General features: G+C 40.5%; 1 protein-coding gene across 1 annotated transcript in view; it reads right to left on the bottom strand.

The window, feature by feature from the left end:
• LOC119574056 (protein eyes shut-like) overlaps nt 1-22,500 on the bottom strand; it is a 38,444-nt gene that overhangs the window by 1,468 nt on the left and 14,476 nt on the right. Inside the window, exons 7-28 of the mRNA XM_037921145.1 lie at nt 21,350-22,500; nt 19,969-20,097; nt 19,038-19,097; nt 17,225-17,418; nt 15,976-16,042; nt 14,705-14,866; nt 13,572-13,723; nt 11,457-11,596; nt 9,831-9,933; nt 9,292-9,431; nt 8,044-8,217; nt 7,431-7,656; nt 6,780-6,952; nt 5,786-5,995; nt 4,513-4,698; nt 3,568-3,650; nt 3,185-3,352; nt 2,824-3,022; nt 2,304-2,456; nt 2,061-2,189; nt 1,477-1,623; nt 1-167 (exon numbers count right to left, since the gene is read on the bottom strand). The exon at nt 1-167 is cut by the window's left edge and continues 1,468 nt beyond it; the exon at nt 21,350-22,500 is cut by the window's right edge and continues 1,979 nt beyond it. Of these exons, the coding sequence (XP_037777073.1) occupies nt 10-167; nt 1,477-1,623; nt 2,061-2,189; nt 2,304-2,456; nt 2,824-3,022; nt 3,185-3,352; nt 3,568-3,650; nt 4,513-4,698; nt 5,786-5,995; nt 6,780-6,952; nt 7,431-7,656; nt 8,044-8,217; nt 9,292-9,431; nt 9,831-9,933; nt 11,457-11,596; nt 13,572-13,723; nt 14,705-14,866; nt 15,976-16,042; nt 17,225-17,418; nt 19,038-19,097; nt 19,969-20,097; nt 21,350-22,500 (4,304 nt within the window). The 3' untranslated portion in view covers nt 1-9. The remainder of the gene's footprint in view (nt 168-1,476; nt 1,624-2,060; nt 2,190-2,303; nt 2,457-2,823; nt 3,023-3,184; nt 3,353-3,567; nt 3,651-4,512; nt 4,699-5,785; nt 5,996-6,779; nt 6,953-7,430; nt 7,657-8,043; nt 8,218-9,291; nt 9,432-9,830; nt 9,934-11,456; nt 11,597-13,571; nt 13,724-14,704; nt 14,867-15,975; nt 16,043-17,224; nt 17,419-19,037; nt 19,098-19,968; nt 20,098-21,349) is intronic.

A 22,500-nucleotide genomic window follows, 5' to 3' on the forward strand; every position in this document is an offset into this window, starting at 1 on the left:
AGGAGGCCCTCAGAAGCAAGGCTGGAGGTCCTGGCCACGGGAGAGGGAGGAGAACCTGACGGGGGAGGAGCCCTGGTGGACCGTCACGCCCCTCAGGCACCCGACGAAGGCACTGAGGAAGTGCCCGTCGGTGCCAGATGACACGGTAGTGCCAGGAGGGAAGCCGCCTGTTGAGGGGGAAATTTTGGGGATGAAAAGTCAGCTTAATAAGTCTGTCAAATGCTATCATTATTATCATTTTATTTACTTGTTATTATTATTTTATTCATCTTTATTATTATCTTTATTTATTATTATCATTATTAATTATTATTATTTCCTTTTAGGGGGTTCTCAAGATTGCTCTGTATTATACATATTATCATGTTCATATATCGTATCAATTGCACGCGCGTTCTCAGACAAATTGACACCCAGAAAATGTGTTTATGTAAATGTTTTGTCAGCTGTAGTGCATTAACAAGAACATGTTTATGTTTACGTTACAGACGAAAAGTTCAAATTAACCAAACGTTTATTCAACGCATTTTCAGTTCTCGAGAACACCTTTAGACACGCATATCTTCATGTACCTCTGTCATTTTCACATTTATTGTCGTGTTATATCGTGAGGTGCTTTTAAAACACACTATGCATGACTTTACTTCTTTTTTTTATTCGGTTTCACGCATAACACTGATGCGGAACATGATTAGCCTTACATCCATGTAACGAAGGGACCTTATTGTAAAATGCAAAAAAAAAAAAATAAAAAAAATAATAATAAAAAAAATAAATATGAATGTAAATAATATGTAAAAATAAATAAGATAAATAAAATTCAATTAATAAATAAAGTAAATAAAACGTATATAAATAAATGAAAAAAGAAAGAAAAAAAGAAAAAGAAAAAAAAAAAAAAAGAAGAGACTAAAAAAAATATATATATATATATATATATATATATATATATATATATATATATATATATATAAGTACGAAAGAGAATGAATATTTCCAGAAAGGATGATCTTGCTGTTTTCATGTCATCCGATAAAGACTTATTATGTATTCTCTTTCATTTTATTTATCCATTTTATTTGTTTCATTTATTCATTCTCCTTTATATCTCTTCTTCGCGTGATACGGAAACCCGGAAAAAAGGATAAATACCAAAATAAGTAATAAATAATAACAAATAACAAAAGAATAACAAATAACAAAATAAATAAGAAATATAAACAAAATAAATAACAAAAGAATAACTAAATAACAAAATAATGAATAACTAATAAATAAAAACAGTAAATAATAAACAAGAGAATAACAAATAAATAACAAATAATAAAAAAAAAAAAAAAAAAAAAAAAAAACAGGTATCGAATGCCACAACGACAACCCCCTCCCCTCCCCTCCTCCCTCCCCCCTCCCCCTCCCTCCCTCCTCCCTCCGCCCCCCCTCCCTCCCCTCCTCCCCCCCGAAAACCCACACACTCACCCACGTAGACAACCCCATCGCGGTCGTTGAGTTGCGAGAAGGTGCCCGGACTCCGCGCCTTGTGGGGACGCCCATCCAGGAACGCCGTCACCACCGCCCCCGCCCGCGTCACCACCAGGCTGTGCCAAGACCCGTCCGTCACGCGTTCTTGTGGGGGGGGGGGGGAGGAGTTAGAAGGGCGGTTAAGCGTTAGGGAGGGTGTAGAAGGGTGTTTGTTAGAGCTGCTGTTGGTCGAGGAGGATTATCTTCGGTTGGTTGTTGCGGGGGTGGGAATGCGTATGTCGTATGTGTGGGGGTATCTGGTTTGTTTTGTTTGGGGGGTACGTTGTTCATCTGGTGAGTAAATTAAATCTAGAACAGGGGTTTTGTCTGGAAATAATTAGTTTTTTTTTTTTGTCAATATGCAAGCAATAAAATTTTATTGTTGTTTCGTAAAACTGGTACGTCTAAAGGAGCATAGCTGTAAAGGTCGAAAGGAAGTGGTATCTTATACACGTTCGGATCCTAGACCTGGTGACTCACGTACAGTGCACGCGGGCGCACACACACACACACACACACACCCTTTGGAGCCTTTTACTTACCTTCTACCTGTAGTTGGCCGACTCCATCTCCGCCCAAATGCCACACAACTTTCACCCGCCCACCTGCTACGCCCACGCCAAGGAAATCCTCAACGGGAGCGTCGGGCTGAAAAAAAAATCCGATTTTTACTGCGAAATTTACGAAAACCTGATATCCCAGTTAACAGCACGTCAAAACTCATATCACAAGATATCAAAACGCGAAAATTTTAACGAGGAGGTATTAGTCACTCCAGAACCCACCTGTCCTCGCCACAGCATGAGTCAGTCCGTGGGGCGCGGCCGTGGAGAAGTTGAGAGCGAAGGAATCCCGGTGGGGCACGGGGCTTCCGAACGGCCCCTGGGGTACAACGGCGAAGCTCCGCCCGCTGAACTTCAGGGCCGAAACTTCCGCTCCTTCAGGCCATCGTAAAGGAAGTACTTCAGGAATTTGGCTGAATTTATGATCTCTCGTTTATGAATAATGATTCAGTGGTGCTTTGTTTTGCTATGCTTTGTGGATATGAGTGCTTCTTATCAATGAAATGGGCATAGTGATGAAAATACGGTGGTGACAGAAATACGTTAACGATGATGAATGATTAATATCATTATTATTGTCATTCTTACTAGTTTTATTGTCGTAATGATCATGGTTATACATAATCACGCCATTATCATATATATAAAATTATCAAAACTGCTCGCCTCCATCGCCTAGTCATTACGCTCTTACCAAACCCGAGATGCAAATTCAACCAAAATAAAGTTTTCTCTCTCGCACCTTTCTCGCACCGAGCGCCCACGAAACCCGGAGGACAAAGGCACTGGTACCGTGGCGACCTCTCTCCGTCTCGGCTCATGATCTGACGTCGCTTTTTCTTCTTGTTCCCGGCGCTCTCTGAAGGCACGCAGGTCCCGCCGTTGATGCAGGAGTTGTCAAGGCACGCGCGTGGGAGCTGGCATCTCGCCCCCGTGTATTCCTACAAGGAAGCTGTCTTATGTAGTTTTGTATGCCTGATTTTTTAGGTATGTGATGATTAGCGTGATTTCCAATTAAAAAATAGTAATTTCAGTTTAAAAAGTGGTAGTAATAGTATTACAGGAAGATAACTAGTAGACCGTTATAGTTTTGTAGATGCTACCTCTGTACAGCTGCAGACATACGTATCCCCTGCAGGAGTGCACGTGCCGCCGTGTAGACAGACGTGCCGCCCACACGCCGTGCCGTCGCAGTCCCCGAGACCCGCCCCTCGCAACACTTCCCCGTCGTCAGGAGCCCTCATGTCGAAGTCGTGGCCGTTGATATTGACCTGAGGATGATCACAGGAAGGTAAGACTTTCCCGTAGATTATACTATATATGTAGATTCCTTTACGACCATGCCACGGCTTTTCCCGAGACCAACTCTCCGTAATGTGATGAAAATGGTACTAAACAAAACTCTCTTTCTCTCGGACTATATTAAGCATGGAAACAGTTTTCATGTGATAAAAACGATGTTATTTAGAATGCCACGGGATCTCACCTCCCGAATGCACCCACGGAAGGGTACACGACTAGTTGTAGGGGCTATTGCTGGTGGCACGACCTCATAGTCCGGGACACCACCTGTTGATGAAAGATCGTTGAGAATAGTGAACAACGGCGGAGGATAAGATAGTATACACACACACACACACACACACACACACACACACACACACACACAAAGAAAAAAAAAGATAGGCACAAAGGCATTCAATGTCATGTAAAGTGTTTTCAATAAATAGGCACAGAGGCATTAAAAAATAGAATAAAGTGTCTTTCTAAAATAAATACAAAACACACTGAAGATAAGTTGGAAGAGTCTTTCGTATATAAGTACAGAGGCATTCAAAATAAGATAATGTCTTTCTAAGATAAGATACAAAGGCACTGAGAGTAAGATAAAAGGTCTTCAATGAATAGTACAAAGGCTTTCAAAGTAAAGTCACACAAGTTAATATCATGATGAAGTAAAGTCTGCTGTTTTTTTTTCGTCCAAGTTTTGTACAAAATGCAAAAACGTAACAAGAGGATACAGGCTGTTCTAACAGGTCGGTGAAAAATGCAAAATATACACTCTGCAATGAAGAAAAAACGAAGACTTGTACATTTTTTAGCAGTGCTAAGGAATCACATTTTCTAGACTACCTATGATAAGATAGACGGATATGTTTAACTATTTTCTACGTAAAAAAAAATAAATAAATAAAAAAGTAAAGAAAGAAAGAAAAATAAAAATGAAAAAAAAAATCAAATATATGAATAAACGAAAAAAAAAAATATTTAAAAAATATAAATGTAAATACGAAAATATAAACATAAATAACCAAAATACTAGGATCTAAATAAAAATACACAAAAAATAAACAAATAAACAGGAAAATGCAAACCACAACGAAAAAAAAAAAAAATAAATAAAACACAAAAAAAACACGACTGGCCTCACCAATGAAAACCTCCGGCTGAGTGTCGAGCATGCTGGCTTTGGTCTCTGAGGACGCTGCCGTTGTAGTGTGTCCTCGGAAGATCAGGGACCCGTCACCCCCTCGACGCGTCACCGTCACGCTCTGCCACTCCCCGGTCACTGCGGCGTCTCGCGAACGGATGAGAATCAGGCCAGGGGCGCGCCAGCCTGTAACACGAGGCGCCGCAATGTTTATTGTTGTTGTCGTTATCATTGTTATTATTTTTATGATCATCATTATTGTTTTTTTAATAATAATTATAATAATAATAATAATAATAATAGGGGAAGAGTATACTGAGGTAATGTACTGCTTTTACTAATCACTCGAAAAACCTGAAACGCTAAAACTGATGACACCTATAATACATGGTGTTTAAGGAATAGTGAAAGTGAGAAAACGAAAATGCTTGCGTATTTCTATTGGTGTTCCAATACCTCAAACTTCAATCACCCTAGGTCGCTGGTAGTGATCCGGTGTTTGATTTTAATTAGCAAATCTAAAGACAATAATAACAATAATAATAACAATAATAATAATAATAATAATAATAATAATGATAATAATAATAATTATCATTATTATTATTATTATTATCATCATCATCATCATCATCATCATCATCATCATCATCATCATCATCATCATCATCATCATCATCATCATCATCATCATCATCATTATTAATAACATTATCCTTATTTGTATTCTCATTATTCTCATTAATATTATCATTATTCTTATCAATATTATCATTATTCTTATTAATATTCTTGTTATTCTTTTTTTCTTATTATTATCATTACTATTGTTGTTATTACCACTACTACTACTATCATCATTTTTATGATAATCATCATAATCATCACCATCATGGTCCTCATCCTCATTATCATCATGGTAGTGGTGATGGTGACTGATGATGAAGATGAAGATAAAGATGAAGAAGAAGACGAAGATGGTGATGGTGATGATGAGGATAAAGATAAAGATGGTGATGAAGATGAAAATGATGATGAAGATGATGGTGAAGATGAAGATGGTGATGATGATGATGATGATGAAGAGGAAGATGGTGATGATGAAGATGGTAATGGTGAAGAGGAGAGGGATATGCAAAGATTATCGACAATTATCAACTATTCACACCCCTACCCCATTCCATTTCCTTCGTTCCTTACCCTCCCTTTCCTTTCCCCACCATCACCACCCCATTTCCACGCCATAACAACAACAACAATGCAAACGCCTCACCCAAATGATACGTAAGCTGGAGCGTCCCGTTGACGAGAGCGAGGGCCAGGAAATCTCCCGGAGACGTCCTGGGTAAGGCGAGGAACAGCAGCCCATCGCGAGTCTCCGGTTTGAAGGCCAAGGTAACCCGCGTCTCTCTCCTGATGTTGGGCGCGAGGAGGCTGAGGAAGGACCCCACGCCGGAGAAATGGGGGTCCGTGATGTTAATCGCTGGAGGAAAGGAGACGGGAGAGCGAGTGGGTAGAAGGATGCTTCAAGTGTTGTGTGTGTGTGTGTGTGTGTGTGTGTGTGTGTGTGTGTGTGTGTGTGTGTGTGTGTGTGTGTGTGTGTGTGTGTGTGTGTGTGTGTGTGTGTGATGCATGGGAGTCGATTTATTAATTTTTTCTTCCGATTTTGTTATGTATATTTTTTATGGTTGGTTTCTATGTTGTTTTATTTACTTTTCATTTGCAGAGGGACACCTCAAGTGTTTTTTAACTGCGAACTATTTTTTCGTACGTTAGTCTTACGATTTTGTTAATATCTTTTGAGTTGTTTCATGCTGCTTAATTGGCCACCAACTAGCGATCCCTACTTTGAGTCATAATGTGTCTCTGTGCGCGTGCAAGTCTATTAGAAATTATATACATAATTTCCAGGAACTAAAGGACTCAATCTAATCACATCAAACAAACTCTTGTTCACATCCTTTCGAGCACTTCTAAACCAACAACGAAGGCAGCACACTTTCCCTCTGTATATTAACACCGTTTCGAACCCTTCACTGAGCGACAACGGACACTTTCGCACTCTATACCTGAACCAATTCGAACCCATTCGCTGAACGACGATGAACACTTCCCCACTCTATATTAACACCAGTTCGAATCCCTTCTTTGAGCAAACAACGAACATTCCAGCACACTTTCCCTCTGTACATTCACACCAGTTCGAACCCTTCACTAAGTAACAACGAACATTTTCCTACTATATTCACGCCATTTCGCATTTTCACCTTTCTCGCAACGAGGTCCTGTGCGGCCGATCTGACAGAGGCAAGTGGACGAGGAATCAGGTGACGCGGCGGGCAGGCAGGAGGCTCCGGGGGCACAGGACTCTTGGCTCCCTTCGCACACGTGGCTCGGGACTCCACACCGGGGTCCTTTCCATCCGACGGTGCAGTGACACCTTCGTGGACAAAAATTTGAATTATTAACAATTAACATAATTTAATAAGTCAGTTAACACGTCATTAATAAAGCAATAAACACATCATTGCACACACCAATTAACACATTTATCACAACTATTAACATGTTATTTAGCACACCAAGTAAGACATGATTTAACAAACTAATTGACACGTAATATAACAAACTTATTAACAGATAATTTAACACACCAATTAAGATATTTAACACAACAATTAGCACGCCGATGAATAAACCAATTAAGATAAAAACACCACGTACCATATCAATTAATGCATTATTTAACACACCAATTCACATATTATTTAACATATCACACACCAATTAATAAATCCTATAACACGCCAATTAATATATTTAACACAATGTTAAAACACCAACCTAACACGCCTTGTAGCAACCCCCCATTTAAGCACAGACCTACGTACGCCCTTGGGCATGGTACGTGAACACACCTATACGTAGCGCCGACCTCGATGCATGTTCCGCCGTTTTTACAGGATTCCCTCGAGCAAACTTCCTCCCCGCACTCCCTGACGTTAGCCGCCCCCGCCACCCTCAGGGCTGTCCAAGGCCCCGAAGTCTTCCGCGCCACCCTCAGGTCGAACACGCAGCCTCGGAAACCCTCGTGGCGCCACATGTCCGCCGGCAGGTGAGTCATGTTCCAGGAGGAGTGTCCACCTGAAGGAGGGGAGATGTGGGGTGGATGGAAGAGCTGGTGGGAGGAGTTTGGATAGGAGGGGGGACGTGTGTGTGTGTGTGTGTGTGTGTGTGTGTGTGTGTGTGTGTGTGTGTGTGTGTGTGTGTGTGTGTGTGTGTGTGTGTGCTTGTGTGTGTGTGTGTGTGTGTGCTTGTGTGTGTGTGTGTGTGTGTGTGTGTGTGTGTGTGTGTGTGTGTTTGTGTGTATGCTTGTGTGTGTGTGTGTGTGTTGTGTGTGTGTGTGCATGTGCGTGTGTGCCTGTAAATCCACGATTATGAAATAAGCATCCTAAATTTTCGACCCAATACAACCACAAAAAAAAAAAAAATAAATAAAAAATAAAAAATCAAAAGACCTTAAACCAGTACCGATATAAAGCAGCTTATTCGTGTTCAGGGAAGAGAGATAGCCTGGCGATGTCGCTGTAACGTTCTTCTGCGTGTCCACCTGCAGCCACGCCTGTTTCCCCTCCCGCACCAGCAGCGCCGTGTGAGTATGCAGCCTGCCGTCCAGCGCCTCTGACGTCATCAATCGCCTGGGGCCTGTGGGAGGAAGGACAGATAAAGTTCCCTCTTCAGTCAAGGCCAAAAGTCGAAAGTTGGTGACATGTTCTAAACAGATATAGAGACACAATATTTGTTTTATAGTCCTATAGTCTTATTTTTCAAAGGATTTTTTTCTTTTTTTTCTCTCTTTTTTATGCTCTTAGTGAGTGTGATTTAATTTTAGTTTCATTTATTTCTTTGATATTTACAGAGAGAAACGTATCTTTTCTCTCCTGGAACTGCGCCTCATCTTATATACTTTCTCATACGTTTAATTCCTTATAATATTCTTTACTTCTTGATTAGTATTCTTTACGCTAATGTACTTGTAGAAATACTCAGGGAACTCTCAGACACCTCTATTATATAAAAAAAATGAGTGTCTTTTGTAAAATTCATCAGATTTATAACGAAAAGCCAATATATTTGAATCCACATCAACCAATCAAGAGCTGACGTTGACAGAGACCTCAGTACATATTTATAAACTTGAAGATTACCTTTGGCGCTAATTAGAACTCGATTCTAGTATCGTTTTTTATTTGGTTTAGGTATAAGGTATATTGCCGAGTGGAGGGCAGAAATTGTTAGCAGAAATGATGGAAATACCCATATTTCTCGCCCTAAATTGGAACTCGATATTTTCTCTCTCTCTCTCTCTCTCTCTCTCTCTCTCTCTCTCTCTCTCTCTCTCTCTCTCTCTCTCTCTCTCTCTCTCTCTTATTATTATTATTATTATAAGTATTATTTATTTAGTTAGATATAAGGTTTATTACTAGGGAAAGAAATCACTAAGTACTGATTCCAGGAAAAAAACAACAAACATACAGAAATAATAAACCATAGAATGTTTAACCAACCATTAAACCACCAAAAGGAAATATACACCATATATTAAACCATTAACCCCAGATACCCGAAAAAAAAAAAATGTGAATGTTTATTTTCCAGTCATTTTATCAACTCCGTAAAAGGGAGTTCCACCATTCACACACAAAAACAAACAAATAAATAAATAAAATAAAAACAAACATAAACATCAACACTACACCCACGGATCCGGCACTATACCTGCGCCAAGGTCCCACGTGAGCATGAGGTGACCCCGCACGAGGCTGAGTGCCAGAAAGTCCCGCGTGGCACTCCTGACACTGTTGCCAAGGTAGGCTATCAACCCCACCTGCCGCAGAGCCTGCGTCGTGAAGTGAAGTCTGAAGAAGAACGAGAAGGAGGGAGTTACTAAAAATTAAATAAACGAAGAAATATGTACTTACAGAACACAGGAAATTTATAAATGTGACATATTAAAGCTGGTTTCTTGCTGCTATGTGTACAATGATGGACATTCAAAGTAACGAACTTGCGAAAATAGCTTATAAATATAATGGCTATTGCTATTACTATTAACATTATTTTTGTTGTTAATATTAATACCATCATTATTAACATCTCCATTTTATTGTTATTATCATTATTATTATTATTATCATCATCATTATCGTTTTTATTATCATCACCATCATTATTACTAAAATCATTATCATCATCACTATCATTATTATCCACATATGACTGCCGAAACGCCTTAGATATGCAGCTCCTTGCCTCACCTCAAAGCAAGGCCGAGTGTGACGTCTTCCTCGACCCTGTAGACTGAGTACGAACTGTAACCCTCGACTGTACCAGCATAAGAGGGTCTCTCTACCACTCGTTCTGGAGGATGAGAGAAAGAGGCAGTAATTAGGAAAGAAGTGGTGGAGAGGTCAGTGAGAAGGTGAGGTCACTTTGAAGGAGTGAGGTAACTCTGAAAGAGTGAGGTCACTGTTTGAAAGAGTGAAGTCACTGTTTGAAAGAGTGAAGTCACTGTTTAAAAGTGTGAGGTCACTATCTGAAAGAGTGAGGTCACTGTTTGAGAAGATGAAGTCACTGTTTAAAAGAGTGAGGTCACTGTTTGAAAGAGTGAGGTCACTGTTTGAAAGAGTGAGGTCACTGTTTGAAAGATTGAAGTCACTGTTTGAAAGAGTGAGGTCACTGTTTGAAAGAGTGAGGTCACTGTTTGAAAGAGTGAAGTCACTGTTTGAAAGAGTGAGGTCACTGTTTGAAAGGTGAGGTCAATTTTGAGATTTTGGAGTCACTTATCGAGATTCTTAACCTTTAATACCGTGCCTCTGCTTAAGAATATGACTCTTATCCTTTTAGAAAACAAACAATAGCTTTTAAAATACCGAAACCTTGAATTAGTGATAAATACATAATGCCCTTTTTAAAAAGAAATCAAGCCCAGTTTTTGACAATTAATATTTCGTTGTCGAGTTCATATTCACTTGCAAGATATTTTCTATGGTCTTGTAGTTTAGGCCGAGAGTTTTATTTATCATTTATCTTAGTAATATCTTTATTTATTCGTACGCTTTTTGTGTAAGAACGCTTTGAAACTTTTTTTTGGGGGGGTTGAATGTCGATGGGGTTGGTAGATTTTTTTTTCTCTCTTTATTTATTTATTTACTATTATTATTATCATTAGTAGTTGTAGTAGTAGTAGTATCATCATTATCATTATTATTATTGTTGTTGTTATTATCATTATCACAATTATTATCATTTGCCCTTCATATTTTCAGAGTGTTTGGGTTTCGTTCCATCTAGCTCTCCTTTCTGCCCATTTATATTTACTAATCATCATCATTATTAGTAGTATTATCATTATTATTATCATTACTATTATTATTCCTCCGAGTTTGCATGAAAGCGTGGCGCAAGGTTTCTTCTGAACGGATGTAAAGGCCAAGATACATGAGTGAGGTCAGTGCGCGCGAACGTTCTCTGCTTCGCGTCTTTCTGTTGATAGCGCTTCCGGTAGTATATATTTTTAAGACTTTTTATTTATTTATTTATCTATTTATTTATTCATCCATTTGTTTGTTTGGTTTTATTAAAGATAGAATCGATTTTCAGGTATCTCACGATTGGTGAGAACTCTTATCAAAAATATTATAGTCATAAATATTGACAAAACCTAAAGAATATATACACACACACACACACACACTACCTTTCCCTTCACGAAACCATAAAATCCCCACCCTACCCCCCTTCTGCGCCACTGCTTCCTTCCTCCCCCCTCACCCTACCTCCCAACCCTCCCACCCCCCCCCCCAAAAAAAAAAAAGAAAACGGAACCCAAATTCAAAAATTCAAAAAAAAACTCGAAGAAGAAGAAAATAATAGCGTCGCACCCAGTTCGCAGTAGAGGCCGTGGCGGTGCGGGGGACAAATACACAGGGGATTCGGGCGGAGGACGCTTGTCACGCACTGGCCGCTGTGACAAGGCGACCCCCCGGTACACTCAGCACGCTCGCACAGTTCACCATGGTACCTGCAGAGAGAGATAATTAAATAGAGGATTCGGTAGAGATTAATTAAATAGAGGATTCGGTAGAAATTAATTAATAGAGGATTCGGTAGAAATTAATTAAATGGAGGATTCGGTAGAAATTAATTCGTAGAGGATTCGGTAGAAATTAATAGAGGATTTGGTAGAAATTAATTAAATTGGCAGAAATTGAGTAGAGATTAAGCGGAGGGTTGGAGGAATGAACTAGTGGAATCGGTAGAAATTAATCAAACTGGAAGAAAATGAGTAGAGATTAAACGGAGGATTGGAGGAATCGGTAGAAATTTAATCAATTTGGCGGAAATTAAATGGAGGAAGAATTAAATAGGAGAATGGCGGGAATTAAATGAAGGAATCGGTAGAAATTAATTAAATTGAAAGAAATTGATTAGAGATTAAGCGGAGGATTGGAGGAATTAAATAGAGGAATCGGTAGAAATTAATTAATTTGGCAGAAATTGAGTAGAAATTAAATGGAGGAAGAAGTAAACAGGAAAATAGCGGGAATTAACTAGAGGAATCGGTAGATATTAATTAAATTGGAAATAATGAAGTAAGGTTTGTTAGAAATTAATGAAAGGGAGAAAATTAAATAGAGAATAAGATGCCATTATTGAGGATTGCAAGAAGTTAAACAGAGGATTGAAATGAATTAAATAGGTTTATAACAGATTGTACAGAAAATTTGTTGTAATACAATTAAAGTATTGGAAGAAATTAAACAAAATAATAGTAGAAATTATATAGAGACAGATGATAGGATAAAAAAAAAAAAAAAAGATAAACAGTGATTTCAGTAATAACAAAAAATAACGGAAATTAAATGTTGGATTAAGAAAAGATTAAATAAAAAGATCATAATAAATTAAATCGGGGGTTGAAAGAAATGAAATAAAATGCTGAAAGAAATTAAATCGAGATGTATGAAGAAGAGAGAATGAAAGAAAATAAACAGAGGAAGCACAGGAAAGGGAAATGACATAGATGAATAAACGGTATAGAGGAATAAAGAGAAAGAAAATAAACAGAGGAAGCACAAGAAAGGGAAATAACATAGATGAATAAACAGAATAAAGGAATAAAGAGAATGAAATGAAATAAATAGAGGAAGCACAGGAAAGGGAAACGATATAAATTAAATAAAAAAAAACAGAGAGACAGAGAACGACTAAAATTAAATGGACTGAAAGAATAAAGAACAGAAGAAGAAAGAAGGCGAATAATTAAATATAGAACAGGTCGAAATTAAATAGGAAAATGAAAATAAATAAATAAATAAATAAAAATAAGAAAAAACAATAACAACGTAAGGAACAGGAAGCAGGGCATAAAAATGAAGTAGTAGAAAGAAAATAAGAGAAAAGTTGAACATAATAAAAAAATAAATAAATAAATGATGAAATTACATAAAAGTTATCAAATACGATAAGCACGAAAATAACTTCTGATATAAACAAACTACACACACGCACACCCTCCCTCCACACACACACACACACACACACACACACACACACACACACACCCTCCCTCCACACACACACACACACACACACACACACAAACACACACACACACACACACCACCCTCCCCACACACACACACACACACACAACACCCCCCTCCAAACACCCACACCACACCACACAACACAAGACACACACCACAACACACACACAAAACACACACACACACACACACACACCTCCCTCCACACACACACACACCCCTCCACACACACACACACACACACACACACACACACACACACCTCTACCCCCCCCCCCCACACACACACATCCCCCCTCCCTCCCACCCTCCACATCCACCCTAACCCCCCCCACCCCACATCCCCCCACCCTTCCCCACCCCACATCCCCCCACCCTTCCCCACCCCACATCCCCCACCCTTCTCCACCCCTCCCACCCAGCCTCTCCTCAAACGCAAAGGCTTACCCGGGGGGACAGTTACAAGACCAGACCGCAGGCCCCGGCACGCAGAGCCCGCCGTTCAGACACGACCCGGCAGGACACAGCGCCGTTCCGCACTCTTGCACGCCCTCGCCCCCCACGCCCTCCACCCACGCGTCGATCTCACGCCCGTTTACCTGGGGATCAGACAAGTTTGAAGGATTTTTATTCTTTTATTATTATTTGTTATTATTATTATTATTATTATTATTATTTGTTATTATTATTATTATCATTATTATTATTATTATTTATTATTATTATTATAACCTGTGGGAGCGGTTGTTTTCAATTTTTTTTTATTGTATGAGCAGTATTTTTTTAAAGGATCTGTAAAAAAAACAAAAACAAAAAAACAAAAAAAAACATAGAAACCACGTCCATCCAAACAAAAGCAAAAACAAACACGCGAGGACAAGAAAACAACAACAAAAAAACAACACAAACCACAGCAACAAACACCAACAAAAACAAACAACACCAACCCAGCCACAAACAAACAAAGCAAACAACAGACAAACTCCTCCACCCATCAAACAAACAAACACACAAACCTCCCCCTAGTCACACAACACACAAACAAACAAACATCCCCAAACAAACACAAAACAAACAACACAACCAAACAAACCAAACAACACCACGCATCCAACCAAACAAACGCAAACAAACACGCAAACAAACGCATCCATCCATCCACCAAAACAAACAAACAAACACGTACAAACAACGACATCCATCCAAACAAACAAACACACACGTTCAAACATCGCCATCCATCCACCCAAACAAATACAAACAAACACAAACAAATGCATCCACCCAAACAGACTCCTGCACCTCCAGGATAGACACACAGCAAACAAACAAACAAACACGCACAAACATCGCCAACCAACCACCCAAACAAATACAAACAAACGCATCCATCCAAACAAACAAACAGACAAACACGTACAAACATCGCCATCCACCCACCCAAACAAACAAACAAACACAAACAAACGCATCCACCCAACCAAACAAATACAAACAAACGCATCCACCCAACCAAACAAACACAAACAAACGCATCCACCCACCCACCCACCCAAACCCAACCATCCAGACTCCCGCACCTCCAGGATGGACACGCAGCCCTGCAGGCGCGGCAGGAACCCCGCCTTGACCACCAGGGGGGAGGAGTAGGAGGAGGGGAGTCCCCCGAGGTACACGTGACCCAGACGGACGGAGGCGGTGGATGACCTCTGCTCGCTGTAGATGGGTGACGTGTCGTTGACCTGGAATCGGGCGGGGGGTCAGAGTTTGTATTGGAGGGGTGGGGGGGGGAGAGGGGAGGGAGGGAGGGAGGGAGAGAGAGAAAGAAAGAGAGAGGGAGCGAGGAGGGAGAGGGAGAGAGAGAGAGAGAGAAAGAGAGAAGATGAAGAGGAGAGAGAGAGAGAAGAGAGAGAGAGAAGAGAAATGAGAGAGAGAGAGGGGAACGAGGAGGGAGAGAAGAAGAAGAGAAAGAAATGAGAGAGATGAGTATACAGGAAGAAATACATATTCAGAAAGAAAAGAGAGGAGAGAGAGAGAGAGAGAGAGAGAGAGAGAGAGAGAGAGAGAGAGAGAGAGAGAGAGAGAGAGAGAGAGAGAGGAACACACACACACAGAAGACAGAGAGAGAGAGAGAGAGAGAGAGAGAGAGAGAGAGAGAGAGAGAGAGAGAAGTGCCTTATGAGAAAGTCTTTTTAATGCAAATAGAGGATTTGATGATGATTCTGACGATAGCAGGTTGTAACAGGAAGTAAGTTAATGGCGATGATTTTATGAAGAAAATGAGCTCATAATGATAAAAACAACAGCTTGATAGTTACAAGAAAGTTAAAAATTCACAAGGACAACGTAATGACAGTGACGAGAAAGAAGTTAATGTGAACAGAAATTTGTGACATTAATACCAGGGTAAGTAAATGATAGGGAAGTTAATATCGACATGTTAATTCAAACATGAATAATACGAGAGAATTAATGAACAGACAATCTGCTGAACAATAACGAGAGAAGTAACAAGTAACGAAATAAATAACAGAGGAAAAGTGTTCATAAATCATTTAACAATAAAAGGGAATTTATATGTGAATATCACTCAGGGTGGATTATATGAAATAAAGAAAAGAGGAGATTTAAATAGAGAGAGACGAAAAAAACGGGAGGGCCTGGCGAAAGAATAACAGATGAGAGGAGGAGAGTGTGTGGAGAGAGAGAGAGAGAGAGAGAGAGAGAGAGACACTGAGACATCACCAAAGAGATGACAATGATAATGGCAAACAGCAAACAGATCGTGCATGGCAAAAGGACAGTGACACGAGCGAAGTCAGAGGGAGATGACATATGGCAAAAAAATCACCTGCAAAGACGCGCTGCATTTGCCAGCTCCCCACGGCACGTCTGGTTCATATGGCGTCCACCACATCCTGCAGGATATTGCGTCATCAGTCGGTTATCAACTTAGAGTAATACGCGGTTATATAATGAGCATATCTGTGTGTGTGGGGTGGGGTGGGGGATATGTGTGTGTGGTGGTGGGTTGGGGTGTATGTGGATGTGTGTGTGAGGTGTGTGTGTGTGTGTGTGTGTGTGTGTGCAAACTTATGTATAAACGATTCTGAATACATAAAAGATATACAGACACAGAAAACTTTGGCACACGCGAGCACACACACACACACACACACAACACTTACGCTCATTAATATATATATATATATATATATATATATATATATATATATATATATATATATATATATATATCTTCTTTTAACGGTAGGTTCATGTCTGAGCCGCCGTGGTCACAGCATGATACTTAATTGTAGTTTTCATGTTGTGATGCTCTTGGAGTGAGTACGTGGTAGGGCCCCCAGTTCCTTTCCACGGAGAGTGCTGGTGGTACCTTTTTAGGTAATCATTCTCTCTATTTATCCGGGCTTGGGACCAGCACTTTGACTTGGGCTGGCTTGGCCACCCAGTGGCTATGTAGGCAATCAAGGTGAAGTTCCTTGCCCAGGGGAACAACGCGGCGCTCGGTGACTCGAACCCTCGCGGCCTTGGCGATCATGGGTTTCCATGATTTTTCTTAGCAATTTAGAGCGGTGGTTTGCCATTGCCTTCCGCCCGGTGTTTTTATCGAGTCACCATCTCTATTTACCCGGCACTGACTTGAGCTGGCTTGGCCACCCAGTGGCTAGGCAGGCAATCGAGGTGAAGTTCCTTGCCCAAGGGAAACAACGCACCGGCCGGTGACTCGAACCCTCGAACTCAGATTGCCGTCGTGACAGTCTTGAGTCCGACGCTCCAACCATTCGGCCACCGCGGCCCCATATATATTGTGAATATATTTATATATATCTATATATTTATATATATATATATTATATATATATATATATATATATATATTATTATATATTATTATTATTATTATTATATATATAATATATATATATATATATATATATATATATATATATATATATATATATATATATATATATATATATATATATCCCCAACCCACAAAAAAACACACCCACTTCCACATCCCATCCTTTTTACCTTTTACACACAGACCCCCAAACACACACACACACACACACCTTACAGACACATCAGTACGGAAGTTCCTAGCCAGCTTCTCGTTCCCCTGCAGGAAAGAGACGGTCTGTAGGCCACACGAGAACACGAACTGAAGCAGCGAATTCCTCAGGAGCAGCATGAAGAAGGCATCGCTGGGGCCCTCGCTGTAGGCCACCAAGCCGTTGGGACTCTGGGACGTGAACTGGACGTAAACCTGAGAAGTAAAACGACAGGAAATTGGGTGGTCTGAGGGACTGGTTCGAAGGCTCTACACTAAGGCACAGAGGAACATGCAAAACATAGGTACATAGGCACATGTGCAGAGATATTGAAACACGTATGCACATACGAGGGAGGGAGGGAGGGAGGGAGGGAGGGAGGCACATACGAGGGAGGGAGGGAGGGAGGGAGGGAGGGAGGGAGGGAGGGAGAGAGAGAGAGAGTGAGAGAGAGGGAGGGAGAGGGAGAGGGAGGGAGGGAGGAGAGAGAGAGAGAGAGAGCGAAGAAGATAGATAGATAGATAGAGAGACAGCGAGAGAGCGAAGAAGATAGATAGATAGATAGAGAGACAGCGAGAGAGCGAGATGGCTAGAGAGAGAGAGATAGTATATATGATAGTAGTAGTACTAGTAACAGTAGTGGTAGTGGTGGTGGTGGTAGTAGTAGTAATAATAATAATAGTAGTAGTAGTAGAAGTAACAACAATAATAAAAATAATAACAATAACGATAATAACAAAAATAACGATAATAATAATTAGTGATAACAATAATAATAATAATAACAATAATAATAACAGCAATAATAACAATAACAACAATAATAACAGTAAAACGAAAACAGCTTCCTGTACTTACATTTTACATCAACTCCACGTTTTCTCTTGGCACATCAGCTGATAGCGGATGTGATATTCTCAGTTAGAATCTTATGTTAAAATTTTTTTTCTCTCTATGTCCGGATTACGTATAAATTTGTTATCGTAAACTTGTTTCTAGAAGCTCCATCTATTTATCTGTTTGTTGTTACTATTATCATTATCACTAGAATTATTATCATTATTGTTATCAATGCCATTATTATTATTACTATCATTGCCATTATTATTTTCAATACCATTATTATCATCATTTTTATCATTATTATTGTTATTATTATTATTTATATTTATTTAGGTTTATGTGTAGCATCAATAGTTTAGTTCGGAAGGAAACCAAAATCCTTTAATTTTTATTTTTCTTGCATTCCATGGCTTGATAAACAAAACATTTTTTTTTTCCGCGTATGATTTTTTTTTCACTTATTACACCCAATGTTGTATATGTAAGATTCATCATTATAAATTTCTTCTCACTAGCTTGAGATAACTGTCCCTTGATATATAATTGCCGTATGTAGTTTTAGACCATTCACAATACCTGTTTTTTTTTCTCTGAGGTTGTACTGTCGTATTTTACGATAGGGTGTGGCACACGTGAGATGATGTTGCGTTATCGAATAATGGTTAGTGGTTTGTTTTGACGAATACTAAATCGTTAGTTTCTCTCTTTCTCTCTCTCTCTTTCTCTTTCTTTCTTTCTTTCTTTCTCTCTCTCTCTCTCTCTCTCTCTCTCTCTCTCTCTCTCTCTCTTCTCTCTCTCTCTCTCTCTCTCTCACTCCCCCCTCTCTCTCTCTCTCTCTCTCTCCTTTTCTCTCACGGTCCGACAAAATCCAAGAATTCGCTTATAACAACGAGCGCTTAAATAACAAGTTCTATCTTTTAATATCTTTATCTGAATATTCATTATGGTTGACATGACTTGCTTTTCCTTTCATTCTCACACACCTACCTACATGAACAAAATACTTCGGTGTTCTGTATGCTTTCCTTTTGCTATTGCCGGCATCTTTACACTACATTTCAATGAGAAAATAAAAATTACATGCGGATATATTTCCCTCTCCAGAGTGAGAAAAAAGAGAGAGATGAAGAGAGGGAGAGGGAGGGAGGGAGGGAGGGAGGAGGGAGGGAGGGAGGAGGAGAGGGAGGGAAGGAGGGAGGGAGAGGAGGAAGGAAGAGGGAGGGAGGGGGGAGGGAGGGAGGGAGGAGGAGGGAGGAGTGAGGAGGAGGGAGAGGGAGGAGAGAGAGAGAGGAGAGGAGAGAAGAGAGGAGAGAGAGAGAGAGAGAGAGAGAGAGATGAGAGAGAGAGAGAGAGAGAGAGAGAGAAACTACCGACTTGGTACTCGGCAAAACAAACCGCTGACCATTATCGATGACGCAACAGAGAGAAACAGACAGACAGAGAAAAATATTTTAAAAGATATATATACTTACACACACACACACACACACATATATATATACATATATATATATATATATATATATATATATATATATATATACATATATATATATACATAAATATATATATATTTTTTTTTTACATATATACATATATATCAATAATAATAATCATAACAATGATAACAACAACAACAACAACAACAACAATAATAATAATAATAACAGCAATAACAACAACAATAATAACAACAACAACAGAGAGAGAGAGAGAGAGAGAGAGAGAGAGAGAGAGAGAGAGAGAGAGAGAGAGAGAGAGAGAGAGAGAGAGAGAGAGAGAGAGAGTTCAAGAAAGAAATAGAAATAGAAAGCGTGTCAGTAAAAGACAAATAGAAAAAAAAGATAAACAGACAGAAAAAAAAGGCATACACGAAACACACAGATAATCATGCACAAGCCAACGCATGGCAACAACCGTACCTGGACCCCTTGTCTGAGTGAGAGGTTGCCAACATCAACACCAAGATACGAGGCTCCAACGAAATACGGTTTGTTGATGTAGAAATACAATTCGCAGTAACTGCCCTTGTAGTTAAACGGACACTTGCACTGCGTAAGGAAAAAGTTACATTATAAAGAAGGGGGGGATATGAATCGTAGAGTAAATGCATCGTGTTTCATGTAGTTACGTAGAAGGTATTTGCATATAGATACATACATATAGGTCTATATACTGAAATGCATATGTATGTAAATATTTTTGTATGTTTTGGAGTGTGTTAGTTTTTTTTGTGTGTGTGTGTTTGTGCGTGTGCGTGTACTTATGCGTACGCGTGTGCGTGTAAGAAAAAAAATAAAATAAAAAAAAGAAGAAGAAAAAAAAAAACGATAATATACACAGGAGACCAGGAAATTCGCTCCCTCACACACGTTCCTTTTATCTTATCAAATACAACGCATATCCTCAGCGAAGCCGGATCCGTTTATCTTCAGCTCTCTTCATAGCTCTTATCTTCAACACGTGTTCAACCACAGAAAACCAGTTCCCTCACTTCAGACGCATTTTAAACGGGGAAACTCAATTAAAATCAACATCACCCCCCCCCCCAAAAAAAAAAAAAAAAAAAAAAAAAAAAAAAAAAAAAAAAGGATGCGATGACTAATATCACCTGAGTTCACGACAGATGTACGTACTTCTTATCATGAGTGAATCTTACGCGAAGCAGATGGCAGAGAAAGGGGATGGGGAGGGACGGGTAATTAACGTGTTGGATAAAGGGGAGGGAGATAGAAAGGGGGAGGGAGAGGGAGAGGGGGCAGACGCGTGTAGAGGGTGATTCTCCTGATCAATAAAATGTGAAAGACATCGTAGAGAGAGATAAGTTGATAGATATTAAAAGTCAGGTGAGTAATTCGCTGTTTATTCGCCCCCCCCCTCTTCCCCCTAATAGTACTGACAGCTAGTTATTTCTTCTATTTGTTTGAAATTAATTGGAGAGCGACATGCGGTTACGTGACGAGAAATGCTATAATATGAAGTGAATTTGTCATGATTTTTTTTATTGTAATAAAGTGGATGGTGGTATTGCATCATGTGCTGTGATACGAGAAATATTGTTGTTGAAACTTAAATTTTCTCGTGAGTTGTTTGTTTACTCTCGGTTTGTTTGCGTCTTTGAGTCAGTGTTTTCCTGTTTCGTTTGAGTGTGTCCTTTTGTGTTCTGTTGAAGTTTACTTTAGTGGTGTAGGGGGTATATTTATTTCACTGTGTATGTGTATGTGATTGTGGATGTATAAATTCGTCTGGTTACATAAACTGCGAATCGGCAGTGGAATATGAGAGGCAGACGCGAAGACTTACGGAGGATTTTCCGTCGCGGGTCACGCAGGTCCCTCCGTTGAGGCAGAAGCCGTCCCCGCACTGTGCCGAGGGCGCCTGGTCGCTCTGAGTCTCGGAGGTCGCTGCGGAGGTCACGACCTGCGGCGGCAGCGACACCGTCGGGGGCGTCGTCGTGTCGAAAACGGGCTCCTTTTCGCTCGGGCTGCCCGTGTAGTCGGGGGTCTCCACGGGGACGTCGGTCTCGCGCGGGGTGCTGGGCGTGGGAGACACCGGGACCTTCGGTGTGATCGCGGGCGCCGGCGGGAGGGGGGAAGACAAGGTCGTTATCGTGAGAGAAACGTGCGTGGCTGAAGGCTGCAAGTCAGTCGTCGGCGGTATGGCTGTCCCGTCAGGAGTCCGAGTCGCTGAGGTCGTGGCTGCCACTGGGGTCGGCGTCATCATCGTCGGCTCCTCAGCGGGGGCCGTGCTCGAGCCCAGGGAGGCGTTATAGAGGAGCTGGTCGTCCGGTATCGTCACATTCCTTGCCTCTACACCTGGATCAGTCACAATGGTAAACAGGTCAGCAAGGCTGGTCGTTGTAGTGAACGCCAGGTCTGTAGGTTCGTCTGCCTTAGTCGTCGTGGGTAGTGTGGTCGTCCCTGCGTCTGTCTCTGTGCGCGTGTCTGTCTTCAAGTCCTCGGGAGTTTCCGTCGGGGTGGTGAGGACTGCCTCCCCAGCAGCTTGGGTGTACGCGTGCTCCAACTCCAACGTCACGGGAGTCTCTGAGATGATGTACACTCCCGCCTCTGTTGATGTCGTTAAGCCTTCGGTGTAAACAGGACTGAGACTCGTCATATCAATGGTAGTATATTCTGCTGTGTCTGTAAGGGGCGTAGTTTGTGTCGGTTCAGTATATTCTGTGAAGATTTTCGTCTGAGTTTCCGTAAAGCTGATAATGTCTGTTGTTTTGGGACTCATTAGCGACATATCTGTTGTTTGTGCTTCGGTGATGGCATCTGTTGTTTCGGTTGCGCCTGTAGTCTCTGCTGTTGATGTAGTGTCAATAACACCTACCGTTAATGTTGTGTCTACAACATCTACGCTCTCTGTTGTTAAATCAATTGTGGTTAAAGTTTCATCACTTGTAGCTAATGCAGTTGTTTCCGTAGGTGTACTTATTGTTGTTTTATCTA

This window comes from Penaeus monodon, chromosome 6 (genome assembly GCF_015228065.2).
Source record: "Penaeus monodon isolate SGIC_2016 chromosome 6, NSTDA_Pmon_1, whole genome shotgun sequence".
In the NCBI taxonomy this organism is placed as follows: Eukaryota; Metazoa; Arthropoda; class Malacostraca; order Decapoda; family Penaeidae; genus Penaeus; species Penaeus monodon.